Genomic DNA, 18,335 nt, shown 5'->3' with positions numbered 1-18,335 from the left:
ATTGGTAAGATTTTTCTATAATTTTTCACCCTCTACTTTGTACTTCTCTGTCTTGCTGGAATTTCCGCTGACAAGAATATATTGTTTGCACAGAAACAATAAAGTCATCATTCAAAACATAATGAAAACAAAGTGAATTACTTATGTGCCCAGGTTTTTTTTTTTTTTTAACATTAGGTGCTAGAAGAGATTACACGTCAATAACATTATTTTGAGTGACCCCAAATATTAACATCGTTTCTCGTGGTAATTTGTAAATAATAGTAATTCATTAATCATCATCAGAATTCACATAAGGTCTTTCCAGTGTTAATGAAAGGTTCAAAGTAAATTATTAATAGTACTACATTTGGAAAGAATGAGAACAATTTTCTCTTCAGCGTAACTGCCCATCTTTCGTTTACACAGGATTTGAAGAGGTTTTCCCTTTAGTGTTTGTCTAGCTTAGTGAATTGATGAGTGAATTGCCTCCTGGAACTGGTTACTTTCCTTCATAATCAGTCAGCATAGCATTACTGAAGCTAAGGTGGTCCTTCTCTCAAGTCAAATATCCAGAGAGGTACTACCTGGTCTCATGAGAACCCCAGGTAACTCCTAGGATTTGTCTGACATTTCACCTAATTTCCTTGTTGTTCCAACCAACACACCAGCCCATTCTCAGCTCTGTGTCTAGACTGGAGTCATTTCTCCCTCGTGATAAGCTCTCAAACAGAAAAAGGACATTGGGTGAAAGCTAATACATCTGAATAAAGTATGAATTTGAGTTAATAACAATGTATCCATATTGCTTTATTAATGGTAATAAATGTGCCATATTAATCTAAGATCCGGTATTTAAAGAACACAGTGCTTCCCTTCAAAGAACTTACAAACTCAGCTGAAATTTAAAAAAAAAATAAAGACAATACAAAGTAGAAAAGAGTGCCACGACTGATGTGAACACAGGTCACTGTGGATACTCTGAATATAACGTGGTACAAACTTTATCAAGCTATTCTGACCACGTGCCCAGCACGGTTGTAAGAACTTCACAAACATTATTTCACTGGATCTCACAACAGCCCGGTGGGCAGGTCCACCTGCCTAGATAAGGAAACTCACAAAGAGAATTTGCATGGCTTTCTCACGGTCACTCAGCGGTGGTGGGTGCGAGCCAGGACCTGAACGCCGTGTGCTAACTCGAGACCCGGCTCTTACCTACTATCCAGCTGACAGTTCCAGGAGGCAACAAGGAGCATGACCTTCAAGAAGGCTCTCAGCGGAAACTTTTTTAAAAAAATTTATTTGTCAGAGAGAGTGAGCACAGGCAGACAGAGTGGCAGGCAGAGGCAAAGGGAGAAGCAGGCTCCCCTGCTGAGCAAGGAGCCTGATGTGGGACTCGATCCCCGGGTGCTGGGATCATGACCTGAGCCAAAGGCAGCCGCTTAACCAACTGAGCCACCCAGGCGTCCCTCAGCAGAAACTTTTGATGAACACACAAAAACAGAAGGCTGAGTTTTTCTAAGAAAGGGGGAATCTAAGCGTGGTGGTGCTTGGGTGTTGAGCTGACCTGCCTCATTTCTCTTCCACTCAAGTTTTACAACAGGACCTGATGTGGAGTGTCCCTCTTCTCCCACTCCATGCTGTCTGGTCGGGACTGAGAGTCTGAAGTGGGAGGTCAGGAGTTTCTGACCCACCTTCGGACCATTCAACACTGTCCCCGGGGGACTTGAAAACATGAGTGACAAAATGGTCACTAGGACAAAATGTCACCAGGACAGAAATGGTCAGACCTGATTCATCCCAACAATGACTCTGGGTTAAAAACCTCTGTGTGATTTTTCAGCCTAACCATACTGAAGCCTTCCCTGGCACCTCTCGGGAGGAAAGTTGTCCGCCCCGGGCTCAGTGGGGTGCACAGCCTGGGCACTGAGACTGAGGGGAGTGGAGATCAAGGACTAAGCCCCTTTGGCTCGTGCTCTCGACACACCTGCATTTCTCACCAGGTGCCTTCATTCCCTGACGTCTTTATCTGAGACTTTGGGCACGGGTCTTTCTCGGGCACTTCTGCTGGGGGTTCCTTACGGGGGAAGGAGGGGATCTGAGAGACACCTTTCCCCACCCTGACTCGGTAGCCAGCCCCCTTCCACTCCTAGTCCTTACTCACCTGGTCTCCCCCAACAGAGTGCTTCGAACTTCAGGACACTTTTGTGTGGGGCTCCCCCAGCAGTGTTTACACAGATGCACTTGAACCTGCACCAGGAGGAAGATGGAACGGAGGGAGCCCTGCCCTGTCTGCCTGTAGCATCCCTCGTATGCCATGACCGTGAATGAAGGCTTGGGTCTTCTGGTTTGGCTCATTCGTTGCTTTAATCAGCTACTATACAACCCATATCAGTCCACATAACCAACTGGGTATCTTCACCTCGGACAGCTTGAGAAAGACACATAGTGGGAGTTACACTTTTTACTGAAATATATTTTTTTAAGATTTTATTTATTTGACAGAGAGAGATTATAAGTGGGCAGAGAAGCAGACAGAGAGAGAGGGGGAAGCAGGCTCCCCGCTGAGCTGAGAGCCCGATGCAGGACTCGATTCCAGGACCCTGAGATCATAACCTGCCGAAGGCAGAGCTTAACCCACTGAGCCCCCCAGGCGCCCCTACCTGAAATATTTTCTAAACTCTTCTTCTGCTAAATGGATCATTTTCAGTTATAGTTCTGAAACCAAAAAAAAAAAAAAAAAAAAAGTACCAAAATAAAAATATATTTAGCAAACCTAAAGGTCTGTTGTAGATTTGGAAATGTTAAGCTAAAATGTTGGGTTAAATTTTGAGGGGAAAAAAACCCCAAATCTGTTTCGGGAATGGAATGTTGGTTTTGTTCTCTGGATAAAATTTAAAGTACCCAAGAATGGCCAGCAGAGGGAGCTAAAACCACGCGTGTCACTTTTTTTTTTCCGTCTACAAAGCTTTCAGGAACGTGGATTAAAAACTGCAAAATGCAGGGGCGCCTGGGTGGCTCAGTGGGTTAAAGCCTCTGCCTTCGGCTTGGGTCATGATCCCAGGCTCAGGCTCAATGGGTTAAAGCCTCTGCCTTCGGCTCAGGTCATGATCCCAGGGTCCTGGGATCCAGCGCCGCATGGGGCTCTCTGCTCCGCGGGGAGCCTGCTTCCTCCTCTCTCTCTGCCTGCCTCTCTGCCTAGTTGTGATTTCTCTCTGTCAAATAAATAAGAAAGACAAAAAAAAAAAAAAAAAAAAAAAAAACAACCCTGCAAAATGCAAATAAACCTCATCTTCCCAAAATAAATGCAAAAATCCTAGAGATCATATAACTTCATGCTACTCTGCTGCCAAGTGCTGTATAGAAAATTTTAAGGCTGGAAGGAGAATTCTGAATTTCAAGTAGTTCTAAAAATCATGCTTGTTGTCCCTCTCTTCCCTCTCTGGCACTGGCGCGCAAGGACTCCTGAAAAGTAGGTGGTTTATATTCTATTTCAGGTGACACATTCTGAGTCGGATAACAACACTTTTTCAGTTGTCACTGTGAGCATCCTGGTTCATACTGGAAACAGGTGTGTTGAGAAGAAGTCAGAATGCCTCTAACTCGGACCTCTGAAATCAGATACCTCAGGAAAGAAAAAGGAACACACTCCTCATGAACGTTTGTTGAAAAGGGATTTTCTGCAAGTATAAATGTCTCTCCATTTTCTGGGTGGTACCTGCATTTGTCAGGGTGTTTCCCTTTTTGGCCATGTCAGAGGGGAAAGGAATTTATTGAAAGGATATGGGTTGGCACTATCCTCTTAGTAGTTTATAGTGAAAATTTGGGGGAAGATATTTTCTACATAAAAATGGTAAGAGTTTATTTTGTGCGACTTAACGTTCACGAATTTGAGAATTTAATTAAAATGGATTTTAATCCATTTTAATCCCCTAAACATGGGGCGCCTGGGTGACTCAGTGGGTTAAAGCCTCTGCTTTCAGCTCAGGTCATGATCTCAGGGTCCTGGGGTCGAGCCCGCATCAGGCTCTCTGCTCCGTGGGGAGCCTGCTTCCTCCTCTCTCTCTCTCTCTGCCTCTCTGCCTGCCTCTCTGCCTACTTGTGATCTCTGCCTGTCAAATAAATAAAATATACAAGCTTTAAAAATAAAAGAATGAAGCTATGCCTTTACTTTCTTAAAAACAAACAAACAAACAAACCCCCTAAACACACACTTCAGGCCCAAATGGCTTTACTGGCAATTTCCAACAAATATTTAAGGAAGGAGAATGTCATCTGAAACACAGTCTTCCAGAGAAGAAAAAAGAGAAAGTAATTCCCACTCCTTATAAAAAAGCTAGCATTACCTGGATCTCGAAACCCGAACAAGGGACTTCCACTTCCAGAAAGATGTGATAAAGGTACCCTTTCTATTCTCGGTATGTATGGAGAAGAAGGCAGGACATTATAAATAAAACAAACATAATAAGAGGATTCTGAAAGGTGGAGAGAGGCCCGCAGATGGGCAAGGACTTCAGACAGGAGGAAGGATACACTGGGAAGGGGCATGGTTTTTTGTTTTTTGTTTTTTTTTAACTTCATATAGCCTAGGATTTTTTCTTTCTTTCTTATCCACCATGTCCCTGGCACCTAATAAAGTGTGTGGCAAGTAAGAGGTGCCTGGTAAATGAATGAATGAATAAATCAATGGATGAGAGATCACTAAGGAGTGGGTTTATTAAGCATGAAGGGCTATTGAAAACACCATCGAAGAAAAAACAATTAAATTCAGTCCCTGATCTCTGAACGTATTATATAAATTATATATATAGTAGGCCAGTGTAAGAACGCACAATCATACAAAGTGATGGGAGAGATCTGCTAAAACTACAAGCTATAAACAAAAATCAGCTGCTTCTTAGCCATGACTGGTGATGATGTCATTTCCTTTCTACAGAGCAAAGAACAGTACCATGGAAAAAGGAAGAACTTTAGGCAATCTGTGAAGATGAAAAACAATATTCCAAATACAGGATTAAAGTAGAGATGGTGAGAAAGAAACACAGTATAAAACTGGCTTGGCTAGATCATAACTGTGGGTGATTCAATCCTGAATAACCTGAAAACTGACTTCTGCTGTTGTAGACACCATGGAGAAGGATGGCAAAGAAATAAGATACAAGGGTTCTCTGCAGTGCCTGGGTGGCTCAGTCGGCTAAGCGTCTGCCTTCAGCTCAGGCATGACCCCAGGGTCCTGGGATTGAGCCCCGCCATGTCAGGCTCCTTCCTCAGAGGGGAGTCTGCTTTTCCCTCTCCCTCTGCCCCTTCCCCACCTCGTGTGCACTCTCTCTCTCTCTCTCAAATAAATAAAATCTAAAAAAAAAAGAAAAGATATAAGGATTCTCTTTCCATTATTTTATACAAGGATACGAGGTGATCAATGCTTAGCCTGTACCAAATATTGATAAATCCTAGACAATCAAGAAATCCCCACATCAAATGACACCTGCTCGAGGGGTCACTTTGCTGAACAACTGTCGGGGGCATCGTTCACAGTATCATCCATACAAAAGGCACTCCCTGGGCACACAGCAAATATCCTAGCCGGCCAACACTGCAGACCAGCTCAAATAAATGTTTCGGTTTCCAAGGCATTACAGAACGACACCCTGATATCTACAATTTCTATACATATTCATGAAGATGCACCACCAGGACTGAAAGAGGGAGCAGAGAAAGGAACATCCTGTTCTACAGATGAGACAATTTCCTCGGTTAATGTCCTCAGACAGTACAGCTATACCCCTCGTTAATGTGAGTTTCGTTCAAATCACTGAAGAGCTGTATTCATTTTGTGACAAAATGAGACACTTGCAAAATAAGATTCCGACAATTCACACAAATTTATCTGTGCCCCAATCATTTAGTGCAGGAGCCTTTTTAGAAATGCATAGACTTGGCATTAGATTCAGATGAAATAATGCAATCTCTAAAAAAAGCCCTCCATCAAATGTTGCGCTGGGGCTTCCTAAAAGCAGTATGCGGTGTCTGCTCCTTAATCATGCAATTTTTTCCTTCATTTTTTGCTTTACTTGGAAAACTTACCAACACCATTGCCTGCCAGCACACTTTCTAAACCAGTCCATTTCAAATCAGATGATCCCATCTCCTGTTTAAGACTGAAAGATGAGACGAGACAAAAGGGAAAGATCCTTGAAGGTTAATCTGCTTCAGATTAATTTTTTTTAATATGAAAAAAAGGACGGCTAGCAATAAGAGAGTGTTTCTCAACCTTATCTGAACAGGAGACTGACCTGGGCTGTTGGATGACAAGTGAGGATTTCCAGACCTCGTCCTTGGGTTCTGACTCCCGAGGTTTGGGATGGGGCGCGGGAATGGGTGTTATTAAAAGCAGCTGAAGAAGCTTTGCAATCTAGCAAATTCGGGAAATACTTGTTGTCGGAAAGAACATTGACCTAGTCACGGGGTTCAAAATTCCAAGGCGGCCAGCTCTCCCGTGTGTCTTTAACTGAGTCCCTTTATCTCACTGGGGCTAAATCCACAGTTGTAAAAATAAAACAACAGGAAGGGGTTTAGCCTATAGTCCCCTCAAAGACAGGAAATTATAATATAGTCCCTGCTGGGCTATGCTCACAGCTGGATCCCCTGTGCCTAGCTTGGCCTGCATCACCTAAGAACCTCCCAGATATTATTTGTTGACTAATTCACTAGCTAGACCCCAGGCAAGATCCCTTTTCAAGTGTAAAAATTATACGATTCTAAAAATAAGTAAAAAACAAAACAAAACTATTTATTTGGTCAGCCACGGACAAAACCATAGTTATTCTTAAACCCAAACAAAATAGAAACCAAAAAAAAAAAAAAAAAAAAAGCACCCACTCCTTTCTCCCAGCACATTGCTGGTAAGCGTTTCAAAGGATCAGACTTGAGTAACTTGATCTCATGCCTTCTTTGCAGGGTGGGGGTGTTCAAGGTAATGAACAGGATGTCCTGAGCATCTCTGTTGGCTCACAAAGGTCAGTAGAGGCTCAGCAAAAGTGAGCTGAACCTGGAAAACCCAGGAAATTATGTGGAAAACAGAGTAAGTGCTCCTGCTACACATACAGGAAAACCGTAGTCGTAGGAGGGCTTTTAGGATTTTTGTTACTTTAGCCCCAAAACATACAGTCATGTAACAAGTCGAGAATTATTAGGAACCTTGCCTGAGACCTAGGGACTGTGCAGAAATAAATACTTTTGGAACGGAAGAACAGGGACGCCTGGGTTAGTCAGTGGAACGAAAATCTTGATCTCAGGGTTGGGAGTTCGAGCCCCACATTGGGTCTATAGATTACTTAAAAATGAAAATGTTAAAAAAAAAAGGTGGGGGGTGGAATCCAAAGAAGCTCAAATTTCTGTATACCTCCTACAATGTATCAGCATTGAAAAAAAAATCACAACATGTGTCTAGTCAACGGCATATCAACACCGTCCCTGAACTAACATACAACAGTGCACTTTTATATAGTAACTCATTTCTTCATTTTGAAAAAAATACTGATCCTGAGATGGGGAGGGAGGGGGCAGGAAATGAAACTACTAGCTTTTAGGACATTCAAGTCCTAATTTCTCAATTTTACAAGTAAAACACACGTTGTTCATAAAAACATTGCCAAGCGTGACCCAATTTACTCTGAATGTTATCAAAAACATTAATAAGAAAATAAGATATGCACATACAGTACAAAATCACGAGGTGTGGGACTATTTTTCATTCAGAGAGCACTTCCGACTTGGAACTGGGGTAAGGGTCAGCGGGTCTGATAAACTTAGGATTTTGTGTCCTACGTAAGAAAAGCTCCCAGCTGCAGAATTCTGAAAATCATAAAACCACCTGGTCGCAGGTAGTAAAAGATGCAAGAGATGGTTCACCGAGAGCAGAGATGGGGGTGTCCCGGGGAGGCGATGCTGAGATCACGCACTGTCATTCTCTGGGTACAAGGTGAAGGTGTGGGGGATGACACAGGGTGACGACACAGAGTGACTGCCCCTGCTACCTTGTTCTAACAGCTTCAGAGAACATGAGTCTTCGGTATGCTTTCCCAGCGACTTCCCTACGCCCTAAAATCTAATCCCCCAGGAGAAAGAGGATGGTTTGGCTGTCAGGAAGGAGAACCAAACCAGCCCATGTGCAACGGCCCCTAGTCAGGGACCGGATAGGGCAGCGAGCTGACGACCTCCCCGGATTCGGTGACAATGGCATCGTAGACCCAGCGTCGGTTGCAACGGCACTCGGGCCCGCACTTGTTGGAGTTGCACTTGGGGCAAGGGTAGAAGCAGCCCAGACAGTTCTTCTCCAGGCAGTCACACAGATCGGCGTCGTTGCAGATCAGCCTGCCACTCTTGTCATACTTCTTCCTAACTCTGCCGAGAGAACAGAAGACAGTACCAGTGTCCCCAGGGGGAGAATGAACCCTTCGCCAGCCTCCTCCATAAATCTGATCCCTTTATTCCGAGGAACCAGCACCCGAAGGATTACCCAGCCGTGCTTCCCGATAGTAGATGGCAGCGTTGTCCGGGGAAACTCAGCCTACATGGCGCCCCAGCACCACACTTCCCAACACAGCTGGGCTGGCCACTGATGGGACCCTTTGTTTGCCAGCATGCTGCGGAATGTGATACTCTATGGAAACCAGTCATAAAGAAGAGCTGAACAAAAGCTTCTTCCTACAAATTCTGGCCCTCTCCCCATTTTTCTTTATAAATATAATCATTCTTGATGGGATTTTCCCTGATAAGTTACGCTCTTTTCTCTTTCTACAGAAAAGCACTCTAGTGAATATGATTATGGTTTTCAACGACTCAAGATAAATATCAGAACTGTCCGTGATTACGCTATCATCATTAACAGAAGAAAACACACACACACACACACACACACACACACACACACACACTCCTTTGGTAAGAGTTTCCAGGTGCCATGCTTCTTCTACTCCTTTCTGCTTCTGTTTGTTACCCAGCGTGGAGCGACAGGGCAGGTGACCAAGATGGCGGGCTCCCTCAGAAGCTCTGGGTGAAGGCAAGAAGTTCTGTACCAGAGGGACGCACCAGAGCCTACACCCTACTTGAGCCCCCACACTTTCTGTGTCAGCCCCTACAACGTGTCCAGGAGACGAAAGCTGTCACAAGAATTCTACCACCCTCTCACATCCAGGCCCTTTTTGAAATTAACCTTTCAGAATTGAGCTACTTGAAAGTCTGAGGAGGACCAAAGCATCTCTAGACAGTTTGTATCCTTTATTAACAACCGGGAGTTAAAAAAAAAAAAAAAAAAGGTTGGCCCTCAGCTGGTGTGGTGAGATTATGAACTTCTCCACCCTTCATCTTGAAACAGGTGTTCACATCTCCTCCCAGTTCAGTTTAAGGAACGCTGTTCCCTCTCCTTCCCTCTCCTCACAGAGCAGGGCAGGCTGAGGAACCCTATGGAAATTTGCTGCCTGATTTTCTCACTTGGGCAGGATTTATATTTGACACATTTCATCTGTGGAAAGAGGGCTCCCCACTCCCTCCCAAGCCCACCAGGAAATGCAGGTGTTCACAGACAGGAGATTTTAAAATCCATGATGGAAATCATAGTCTTGAAGCCACGAGATTGCCCCATCAGATCTTGTCCTTGTCCCTTTGCCTTAACCCAAATATTCCCTCTCCTTAACTCAGACACCAAGAGGCAAATTTTATCGTTTCCTGCCCACCTTAGACCATCTTTTGTAAAATTCTGAATTATCATACACACAAAAGCGTGCAAAATGTACATGTACAGAAAAAGAAGAATAAAGCCAACCTCCACATTCTCACCGCCCAACTGGATAAAAGTTCGGTGCTCTGCCCACTGCATCCCTTAACCCCCGCCTTCCAAGAGGAACCACAGCTTGTTCTTATAAAAACCATCTCCTTCCAGGCCCTGGCTGGCTCAGTCGGTAGAGCACACAACTCTTGAGCTCAGGGTCCCTGGGCTTAGAGTCGTGAGTTCAAGTCCCATGTTGGGTGTAAAAAAAAAAATTCACCTCCCCGTCCTAATTACATTTGTGTGAATTCCCAAGCACACTGCATTTCCCTACATCGGGATCTGTGATTCAATCACGACAGTACATTTAGCTGTTATTGAAATATTTTCACTTCTATATGCATTCTGCTCTAAGAATATACAAGTTTCTCATCTTTTTCCATTGTGGATGGGCATTTTAATTATTACTATCTTATTTTCTTTACTATCATAGCAATGCTATGAGACTTTTGAACATGTCTCCTGGTGTACCTCTACAGGAGTTTTTCCGGGATACATATCCAGGAGTGAAGATGTTAGGTCCTAAGGAAGACAGGTAATACCAGGCTTTTTAGAGTGGTTGTACCATATTATGCTCAACCCATGTCCCGTGGCTTCATCAACATTGATATCATCAGACTAAATGCTGTCTTTCTGCCTCTCATCATACCGAGGAGATTCTGCATTCGAATGTTTATTAGCCTTTTCTACGAAATGCCTATGCATTGAGTGGTTCATTTTTTTCTTTGAATGTTTATCTTTTTCTTGTTGACTTGTATGTATTTTTGGACACTGATCTTTCAAATTATAAATAGCTTCTCCTGTCTTGTGGTTTGTCTTTCATTCTTTTTAATGAAATTTATGCCCATCTCTTGATAAATTCTTAATTTTCACGTTGTCAAATTCATCAGCCTTCTCCTTCATGGGTTGCTTATACTTGTGATGTGCCAGCAATGGATGTGGGAAACAAAGGCAGAAGAAAATTATTACTGCCTATAGCCCATTGACAAGTCCTTGAAACAGGCAGAGTGACCTTCCTCTAGCGACCCAGCTGCCTCGATGTTGATACTTTGCTAAGGGCAAAAGGCAATCTTAGCCCAACCCCCAGGACCCTGTAAGCCTACTTTCACATATAAAAATTCCTTTGGAAACTTCCTTTATCTCTACTACTTAAGATACGTGTTGGCGGTCACCCCCCAAGCACATGACCCACCGACAGACATCTGAAGGGTCTCACGACTAAGGTTTATTAGATGGTAATAAATGACCTTATCCCAACAATAGCCAGCTCCCTCAAGTCCTGAATACCCTGCTTCCAAAATTCCTTAGAGACTCACTCTATCCCTAACCCCCTCCCAACTTGAAAGTATATAATGGAACTCTCCTCATGACCCCAGTATAGCTCCTTCTGCCCACAGATCCTGTCCCTGCGTTTTCTCTCATAAAATCACCTTTGTGCACCAAAGACGTCTCAAGCATTCTTTCTTGGCCATTGGCTCCCAACCCCAACATCTTTCCTACCTCAGTGATCATTGCACTTATGACGTATCTGTACACATTTGACACCTGAATCCATTCCCACGGTTATATTATTTCTCCTCCAAGTGAGAACATTTTTCTTACTTTTACTCGTCTTTCTTACTGAAGCTATTACTCTAACCAAAGGGCTTCTGAAGCCTTAAAAAAAAAACTGATTCCCAGCTTGGGATTATTGTCTATTTCTTGAAGTTGCTAACTTCCGAACACATGGGACGATATTGTACTTTAGAAAAGAGATTTTTAAAACATTGAAAAAGGGCAGCCTTTCCTTTGCCAAGAACTCATGCATTTTGTAATCCCACAAATCAAATGTAATAAATCATGAATCTTACTTGTATTTTACAGAAAAATACTCATTCATCTTTGACATCCGAGCTTTCTTTTTCTGCTGCCTTGTTTCAGGATTAAAGTCAGCTACCTGTGGTCCGGGGTTTTGAAACGCCAAGCATTTTAACTGCCGCTCTATCTGTTGCTATGAAACAAACAACATATTCGGAGTAAGAACAGGATAATTTTGTTTTATGTTGTATCAAAGTAAACGTTCCATAACTTTTGCCATAATGTCATGGAAGTACAGATGTTTTACTACAGAAACAAACAGCTTAATTTGATTTTCAAAAGATGTTGTGAATTTCCTCAAGTCAGGTGATTCTGAATAAAGAAACCCATGGTATAAAATTTATATAATAAATATATATATAAGGGTACTTGAGTAGCTCAGTCAGTGAGCCTCTGACTCTTGATCTTAGCTGGGGACTTTCTGGATTGTTGTTGTTGTTTTTAAGTTTTATTTATTTATTTTAGAGACAAGGAGGGGCAGAGGGAGAGGAAGAGACAGTCTTTTTTTAAAAGATTTTATTTATTTATTTGACAGACAGAGATCACAAGTAGGCAGAGAGGCAGGCAGAGAAAGAGGAAGGGAAGCAGGCTCCCCGCTGAGCAGAGATTTCCAATGCAGGGCTCGATCCCAGGACCCCGGGATCATGACCTGAGCTGAAGGCAGAGGCTTAACCCACTGAGCCACCCAGGCACCCCAGGAAGAGACAGTCTTAAGCAGACTCCCCACTGAGCGCAGAGCCCCACGCAGGGCTCAATGTCACCACCGAGATCGTGACCTGAGCCGAGATCAAGAGTTGGATGCTTAACTGTCTGTGCCACCCATGTGCCCCTCAGCTTGGGTATTGATGTCAAGGTTGCAAGTTCAAGCCCCATGTTGGGCTTCATTCTGGACATGAGGCCTACTTTAAAATAAATACATATAAATATATATTTATGCTAAAAATATAAATATATAAATATATAATATATACAAATATACATATACAATATTAAAAACAACAAGCAGGGGCGCCTGGGTGGCTCAGTGGATTAAAGCCTCTGCCTTCAGCTCAGGTCATGATCCTGGGGTCCTGGGATCAAGCCCTGCATTGGAAATCTCTGCTCAGCGGGGAGCCTGCTTCCCACCCCCCCCCCCACACCTGCCTCTCTGCCTATTTGTGATCTCTGTCAAATAAATAAATGAAGTCTTAAAAAAAAAACCAACCAACCAAGCAGGAACAGAATTCCCTTTATACTTGCAAAATACCAGTTGGCTTCTGAAATCTGATGGGGATAAAAGTCCCAATTAGCGTTTATGGAGGACAAGAACAAGGGAGTAAAACCTTTCTGCAGCTGTTGGCTGGACAGACTCAGGTGAAGTGTTTGAAGTGTCTCAAGGCGCAGTAAGAACCCAAGGGGCACACAGCCCTCTCCCCCCGCCCCTGCCTTGGGTGTTCTGAGAAACATTTCAGAACAATCACCCTTGGGCATGTAGACCCCATCAGGGCTTTGCAGCTACCAGAAAGATCTACTCTCAGTAAAAGTCAGATTTGAAAAAGAGAATTTTCCCAGAATGGCTTTTAAGAGCGTTAGTGGAACGTTTCAGAAGACTCGACCTGGAGACATTTGCCATTGGAAAAGAAAGGGAGCTTAATGGAGAAGACAAGCAACAAAGATGCTTCAATAAATCCTGATAACTTATTTTAAAACTGTAGCACATGTATCAGGAGGGACGGGAAGGTTCTTCTGAAAGATTTTAGAAGAATATAATCTGAAGGACCCCCAAACGCACAGGCTGATGTACAGATGAAATACTTCACCTGGAAACAAAAGGGAAACTTTCAAAGTGTGAATTTTAGTATAACAGATTAGTAACAGAATCTCAGCCTCATATGCCCTTTCTTTAGCTTAATAATAGTCCAGGCTGTCCAAAATAATATAAATACATTTCTTTAAATTTTCATCTTGGTGTGTGTTTGGGGGGGGCAGTTTATAAACTTAACCTTATGAGACAATTCAACTTTGTACCATCTATTACCATTCTCAGTTCCCATGGCAAAAGTTCAGGAACAGAGACACGAGAGTAAGCCACTCTGTGTCCGGATCTTGGCTCTGCCACTTGCTAGTGGTGGGCCTTAAGCAAGCTCCTACTTCTCTGAGACTCAGTGTCCCCTTTCTGCAAAATGGGGTAACAGGATTATCTTGGGAGAAGGATTTGATGGATTAATATATGCAAAGATTTAGAATCACAGGGTGCCTACGTGGCTCAGTCAGTTGAGCGCCTGCCTTTGGCTCAGGCCATGATCTCAGGGTCCTGGGATTGAGTCCCGCATGGGACTCCCTGCTCAGCGGGGTGTCTGCTTCTCCCTCTGCCTCTGCTCCTCCCCTGCTGCTCAAGCTCACGCTCTCTCTCCTTCAAATAAATAAATAAACAAATCTTTAAAAACACAGGGGAGAAAAGCTAGGTTTTTTTAAAAAAAATAAAAACACTGGACACTATAAAAACACTATATTCTCCACAAATATTCTTCTCCAGGGGCAGGATTTTATTGCACAGAACACTGGGCTATAAAATCAAGAGAAGTGAGTAACAGAGAGATGTGTGAAGTGTGACCAGCCCTGCCAGGAGCAGAGTGAAAAGGTGGGGGTGGGGGGTGGGGGGGGAAGCCCCATCATCAGAGAGCAGAGAGCAGAGAACAGAGCAGCAGAGAACCTTCCCCGTGAAATCCTGATGGGACCCACATTCCACCCAAGTCCGGGCTCACCTCAGAGATCCCCAAGTTGAGACCTCTCCAAATACCATGAACCCCTAATATCCATTTGCCATACCAGTTGCTTTTGTCCAATCTGACAGTTTTTCTCAGGAGAACTTCGACCTGTGTGTCCCTCTTGAGTGGAACTGTTTTTGTCTGATTGTTCATTCATTTCCTTTCACTGAAAAAAATTAACCGGGGGGTAGGGGGGAGGCGGGTAGAGGGGAAGTAGGACGTATTAATATCATATGTCCACAGTAACTTCATCCTATAACTTTCTGGCTCTTTCCCTGTAGCTTTCTTTCTTGCAAAGCCAGGTTTCCTGAAAAAGCCATCAGCCCTCCTGGTTGCTTTTTTGCCACTCACTCTTAGATCTGACACCCCCCACCCCCCCCACCCCGTCTCCCACCCCTGCCCTGCTCCAGACAACCACTTGACAGACATTCTTCTCTTCTGGGGGTCCCACGAGCAAATCAAACGTACCTTTTACAGTTCTTGGCATCAAAGACCTTGCTGGAACAGGCAACACAGGGACCATCCACTTCTCTAGAAGAGGAGTATGAATTCTTAGACCTCCATTCTCTCTCCCTTATGTTCAGTCCCTTGAAAAAAAGGAAGACGCACTGATGTCCTACATCCCCAGTAACACTGTGAAATCTTACCCACTCCTGTGGTTTCATTGTCACCCTTTCGCAGAGAGAGTTCCCCAGGGGCTCTCAAAAATCCCTGACCTCCTCATTCACGTTTTCTGAGAAATTTCTAGTATAATGGGAGCTCAAGGGAAGGCATCGATTTTCCATAAAACCCAGCTGCGGACACACCTGGAATTTACTTTGTTGTACACACAGGACACCGAGACGTGTGTGTGACTCAGGTGAAATCAGCACAGGATGCTAATCTCAAATTCACAGCCCAGGCTGCTCTGCAGTGCTCTCTCAGAAAGGACCAAGACCCACAGCCCTCTGATACTCTTCTCCCATACCCACTACTGCTGCCGTCCTCAGGGCACTGTTTCTACCAAAGGAGCCTGAGTTGTGATTTACCAAGGAGGCCTCGGTCATATGGTGCCCCACTTGCCTGTCAGCTAGACGTTTCTTCTCTATACTCTCAGGTTTGGGTCAGTAGACATTGACCGCCCACTCTCCAGTGCCCAGTATTAGGTCAAGAAGCTGATTTTTCGGGCACCTGGGTGGCTCAGTGGGTTAAGCCACTGCCTTCAGCTCAGGTCATGATCTCAGGGTCTTGGGATCGAGTCCCACATCGGGCTCTCTGCGCAGAGGAGAGCCTGCTTCCCTTCCTCTCTCTCTGCCTGCCTCTCTTGTGATTTCTCTCTGTCAAATAAATAAATAAAATCTTAAAAAAAAAAAGAAGCTGATTTTTCTGGCTAAAATTAACAAGTCAGGAAATGACAGATGCTGGCGAGGATGCGGAGAAAGGGGAACCCTCCTACACTGTTGGTGGGAATGCAAGCTGGTGCAGCCACTCTGGAAAACAGCATGGAGGTTCCTCAGAGAGTTGAAAATGGAGCTACCCTATGACCCAACAATCGCTCTACTGGGTATTTACCCTAAAGATACAAATGTAGGGATCTGAAGGGGCATGTGCAACCGAATGTTTATAGCAGCAATGTCCACAATAGCCAAACTATGGAAAGAACCTAGATGTCCACCAACAGATGAATGGATAAAGAAGAGGTGGTATATATGTACAATGGAATACTATGCAGTCATCAAAAGAAATGAAATATTGCCATTTGCAACGACGTGGATGGAACTAGAGGGTATTATGCTGAGCAAAATAAGTCAGTCAGAGAAAGACAATTATCATATGATCTCACAGATATGACGAATTTGAGAAACAAGACAGAGGATCATAGGGGAGGGAGGGAAGAATGAAACAACACAAAGCCAGAGAGGGAGACAAACCATAAGAGACTCTTAATCTCAGGGAACAAACTGAGGGTTGCTGGAGGGAGGGGGAGGAGGGATAGGGTGGCTGGGACATGGACATCAGGGAAGTTATTTGCTATGGTGAGTGCTGTGAATTGTGTAAGACAGATGAATCATAGACCTGTACCCCTGAAACAAGTAATACATTATATGTTAATAAAAAGAAGAAGAAGAAAAAAGGAAGCTGATTTTTCTTTCCTAGCATCCCTAACATTGATTTTCCTTTTCTTCTGTATGGGGCAAAATCCACCCTCCAGATCGGATGGTAGAATTAATATTACTTATCCTTGACAAGGACAGCCTTAATGTTCCTGTCAGCTCGACAAAGCCCCAGCCCAGGCTTCTCTTCCTGACTCTTGGCCCTGACCTCCTTTTCCTTAGAGCTTTTACTTGAGAAGACTCATCCCTGAGAATTCTTTCTCTGTCCCATTGAGGTATAAATCTTCTCTGAGCCTCTTGGCAGGTTTACAACCCAGGAATGTCTTCCTCAAAGATGAGGAGGCGTCCCTTTCAAATGTAATTCATCAGAAGGATGGCGCCTATGTTCACCAGTCTCTGTGGGAAAGGCAGAAGCCTAACTTGCTAATTGGTGGGTGCCAATTAGCACACACAGGTGGCTTAATCACAGAGAACAACATTTGCAAACTCGGGAACAACTCCATGTGCTCCACAAGTCCCATGATCTACCTCCCTCAAGTCCCCCAGCATTTTCCTTCCTTATTTTGTTTCACACTAAGTTCACACCGACTTCCGGTCCCCCCACTCCCATCACCACAGCCTTGAATAGAGTCTTCTTTGACAAAAGTTTAACTTTGTCTGGTGCACTCGTGGCTTTGACGACCACCCATGCCATTTCACATATGATCAGCCAAACATTCTTGGGGAGCATTTTCCAATGTGTCTAGAGATAAAATCACAGGGAGCTGTTTGAAGAATTAGAAATTCCCTGTGGAAAGAGGACTTCAAATTGTCTCCAATGTGACCTCTGTCTCGACTTCCTAATTAAGTTCTTTTTTCTAGCTTAACTCTTAACTCAGGCAAAAGACCTGGTGGGCAAGGCATCCCCTGATGGGAATAAAACTACCCCCGTGAGCCAGGAAGATCCTGTGACTGACCCCAAGACAATGATACACTTGACCTCTACTGCCCATGTGCACTTACCCACTAACCTTTGTCCCACATTTTCCTCCTATAAAACTAAAAGTATCTCTAGCACTTTGGAGATGGGCTTTGAGATGTTCATCCACTGTCTTCCCAGTGTTTGCCTCACTGAAATAAATTCCTTTCTTGTTGGACCACCACCCATCTCTCTCCCTTTGGACTTGGTCAGTGGAGAGTGGCCAAACCTGGTCTGTTTGGGAACCCCGGAGTCACCTCTATGGCCCAGTTACCCTGTCAAATTCCAGGCCTATGGAGTTATAATGTGCAGAGGAGAATCTTGGTAATCTGTACAATTAATGAGCCCCACAGGTGAATCCTCTCCTTAAACCATGATGGGAGAAGATAGGCTCGGGAAAGCCGGTAGAATTTTCTGCATCCAGTCTTGCCGTCTGATCCTAAAAGTATTATCTGTGTTTTCTTCCCACCCTCAAATGCATCCAAACCATTGTGGTTGTGTTAATATTCCTAAATCAGATATTTCTTTATCTCATTCCTATTAGAAGACCTCAGTGACTTCCTTCTGCTAATAATATCCCACAAGCTCAACATGGCAGCTGTACCCCTGCAGAGAAGGTCCCTCACGGCTACACCCAACCCACCTGCCTAGGCTCAGCTCCCCTCATATCTCCTCTCAGGCCAACCCTACGGGACCTCACCACTCCCATTAACAAACACACCTCCCGTCTCTTACCTAACTCAGCCCTCGGCCTTTGAACCTTCATCTGAGTTCCAGGAAGCTTCTAGAAACCTCCCCACCTCTCTAGTCCTTGAAGGCCCCTTCTTCCCTGGGGCTCTCTTTGGTGGTTCCTCAAGAAAATTCCTCCTCAA

General features: G+C 44.1%; 2 protein-coding genes across 2 annotated transcripts in view; both read right to left on the bottom strand.

The window, feature by feature from the left end:
* Nucleotides 1-4,944, bottom strand: part of COMMD10 (COMM domain containing 10) — a 208,528-nt gene extending 203,584 nt beyond the window's left edge. The window contains exon 1 of the mRNA XM_045998844.1: nt 4,934-4,944. The gene's annotated coding sequence lies outside the window, so the exon portion shown is untranslated. The remainder of the gene's footprint in view (nt 1-4,933) is intronic.
* Nucleotides 4,945-8,162: 3,218 nt separating this feature from the next.
* ARL14EPL (ADP ribosylation factor like GTPase 14 effector protein like) lies at nt 8,163-14,569 on the bottom strand. Its single transcript, XM_045999060.1, has 3 exons — nt 14,474-14,569; nt 11,659-11,798; nt 8,163-8,385 (listed from the first exon to the last, which is right to left on the bottom strand). Exons 1-3 carry the CDS (start codon nt 14,567-14,569, stop codon nt 8,163-8,165), a joined length of 459 nt encoding a protein of 152 aa, XP_045855016.1.
* Nucleotides 14,570-18,335: the final 3,766 nt, after the last annotated feature.

Source organism: Meles meles, chromosome 3 (genome assembly GCF_922984935.1).
Source record: "Meles meles chromosome 3, mMelMel3.1 paternal haplotype, whole genome shotgun sequence".
NCBI lineage: Eukaryota > Metazoa > Chordata > Mammalia > Carnivora > Mustelidae > Meles > Meles meles.
Note: the sequence above shows the minus strand (reverse complement) of the source record. Positions and strands in the feature narration are given on the sequence as shown.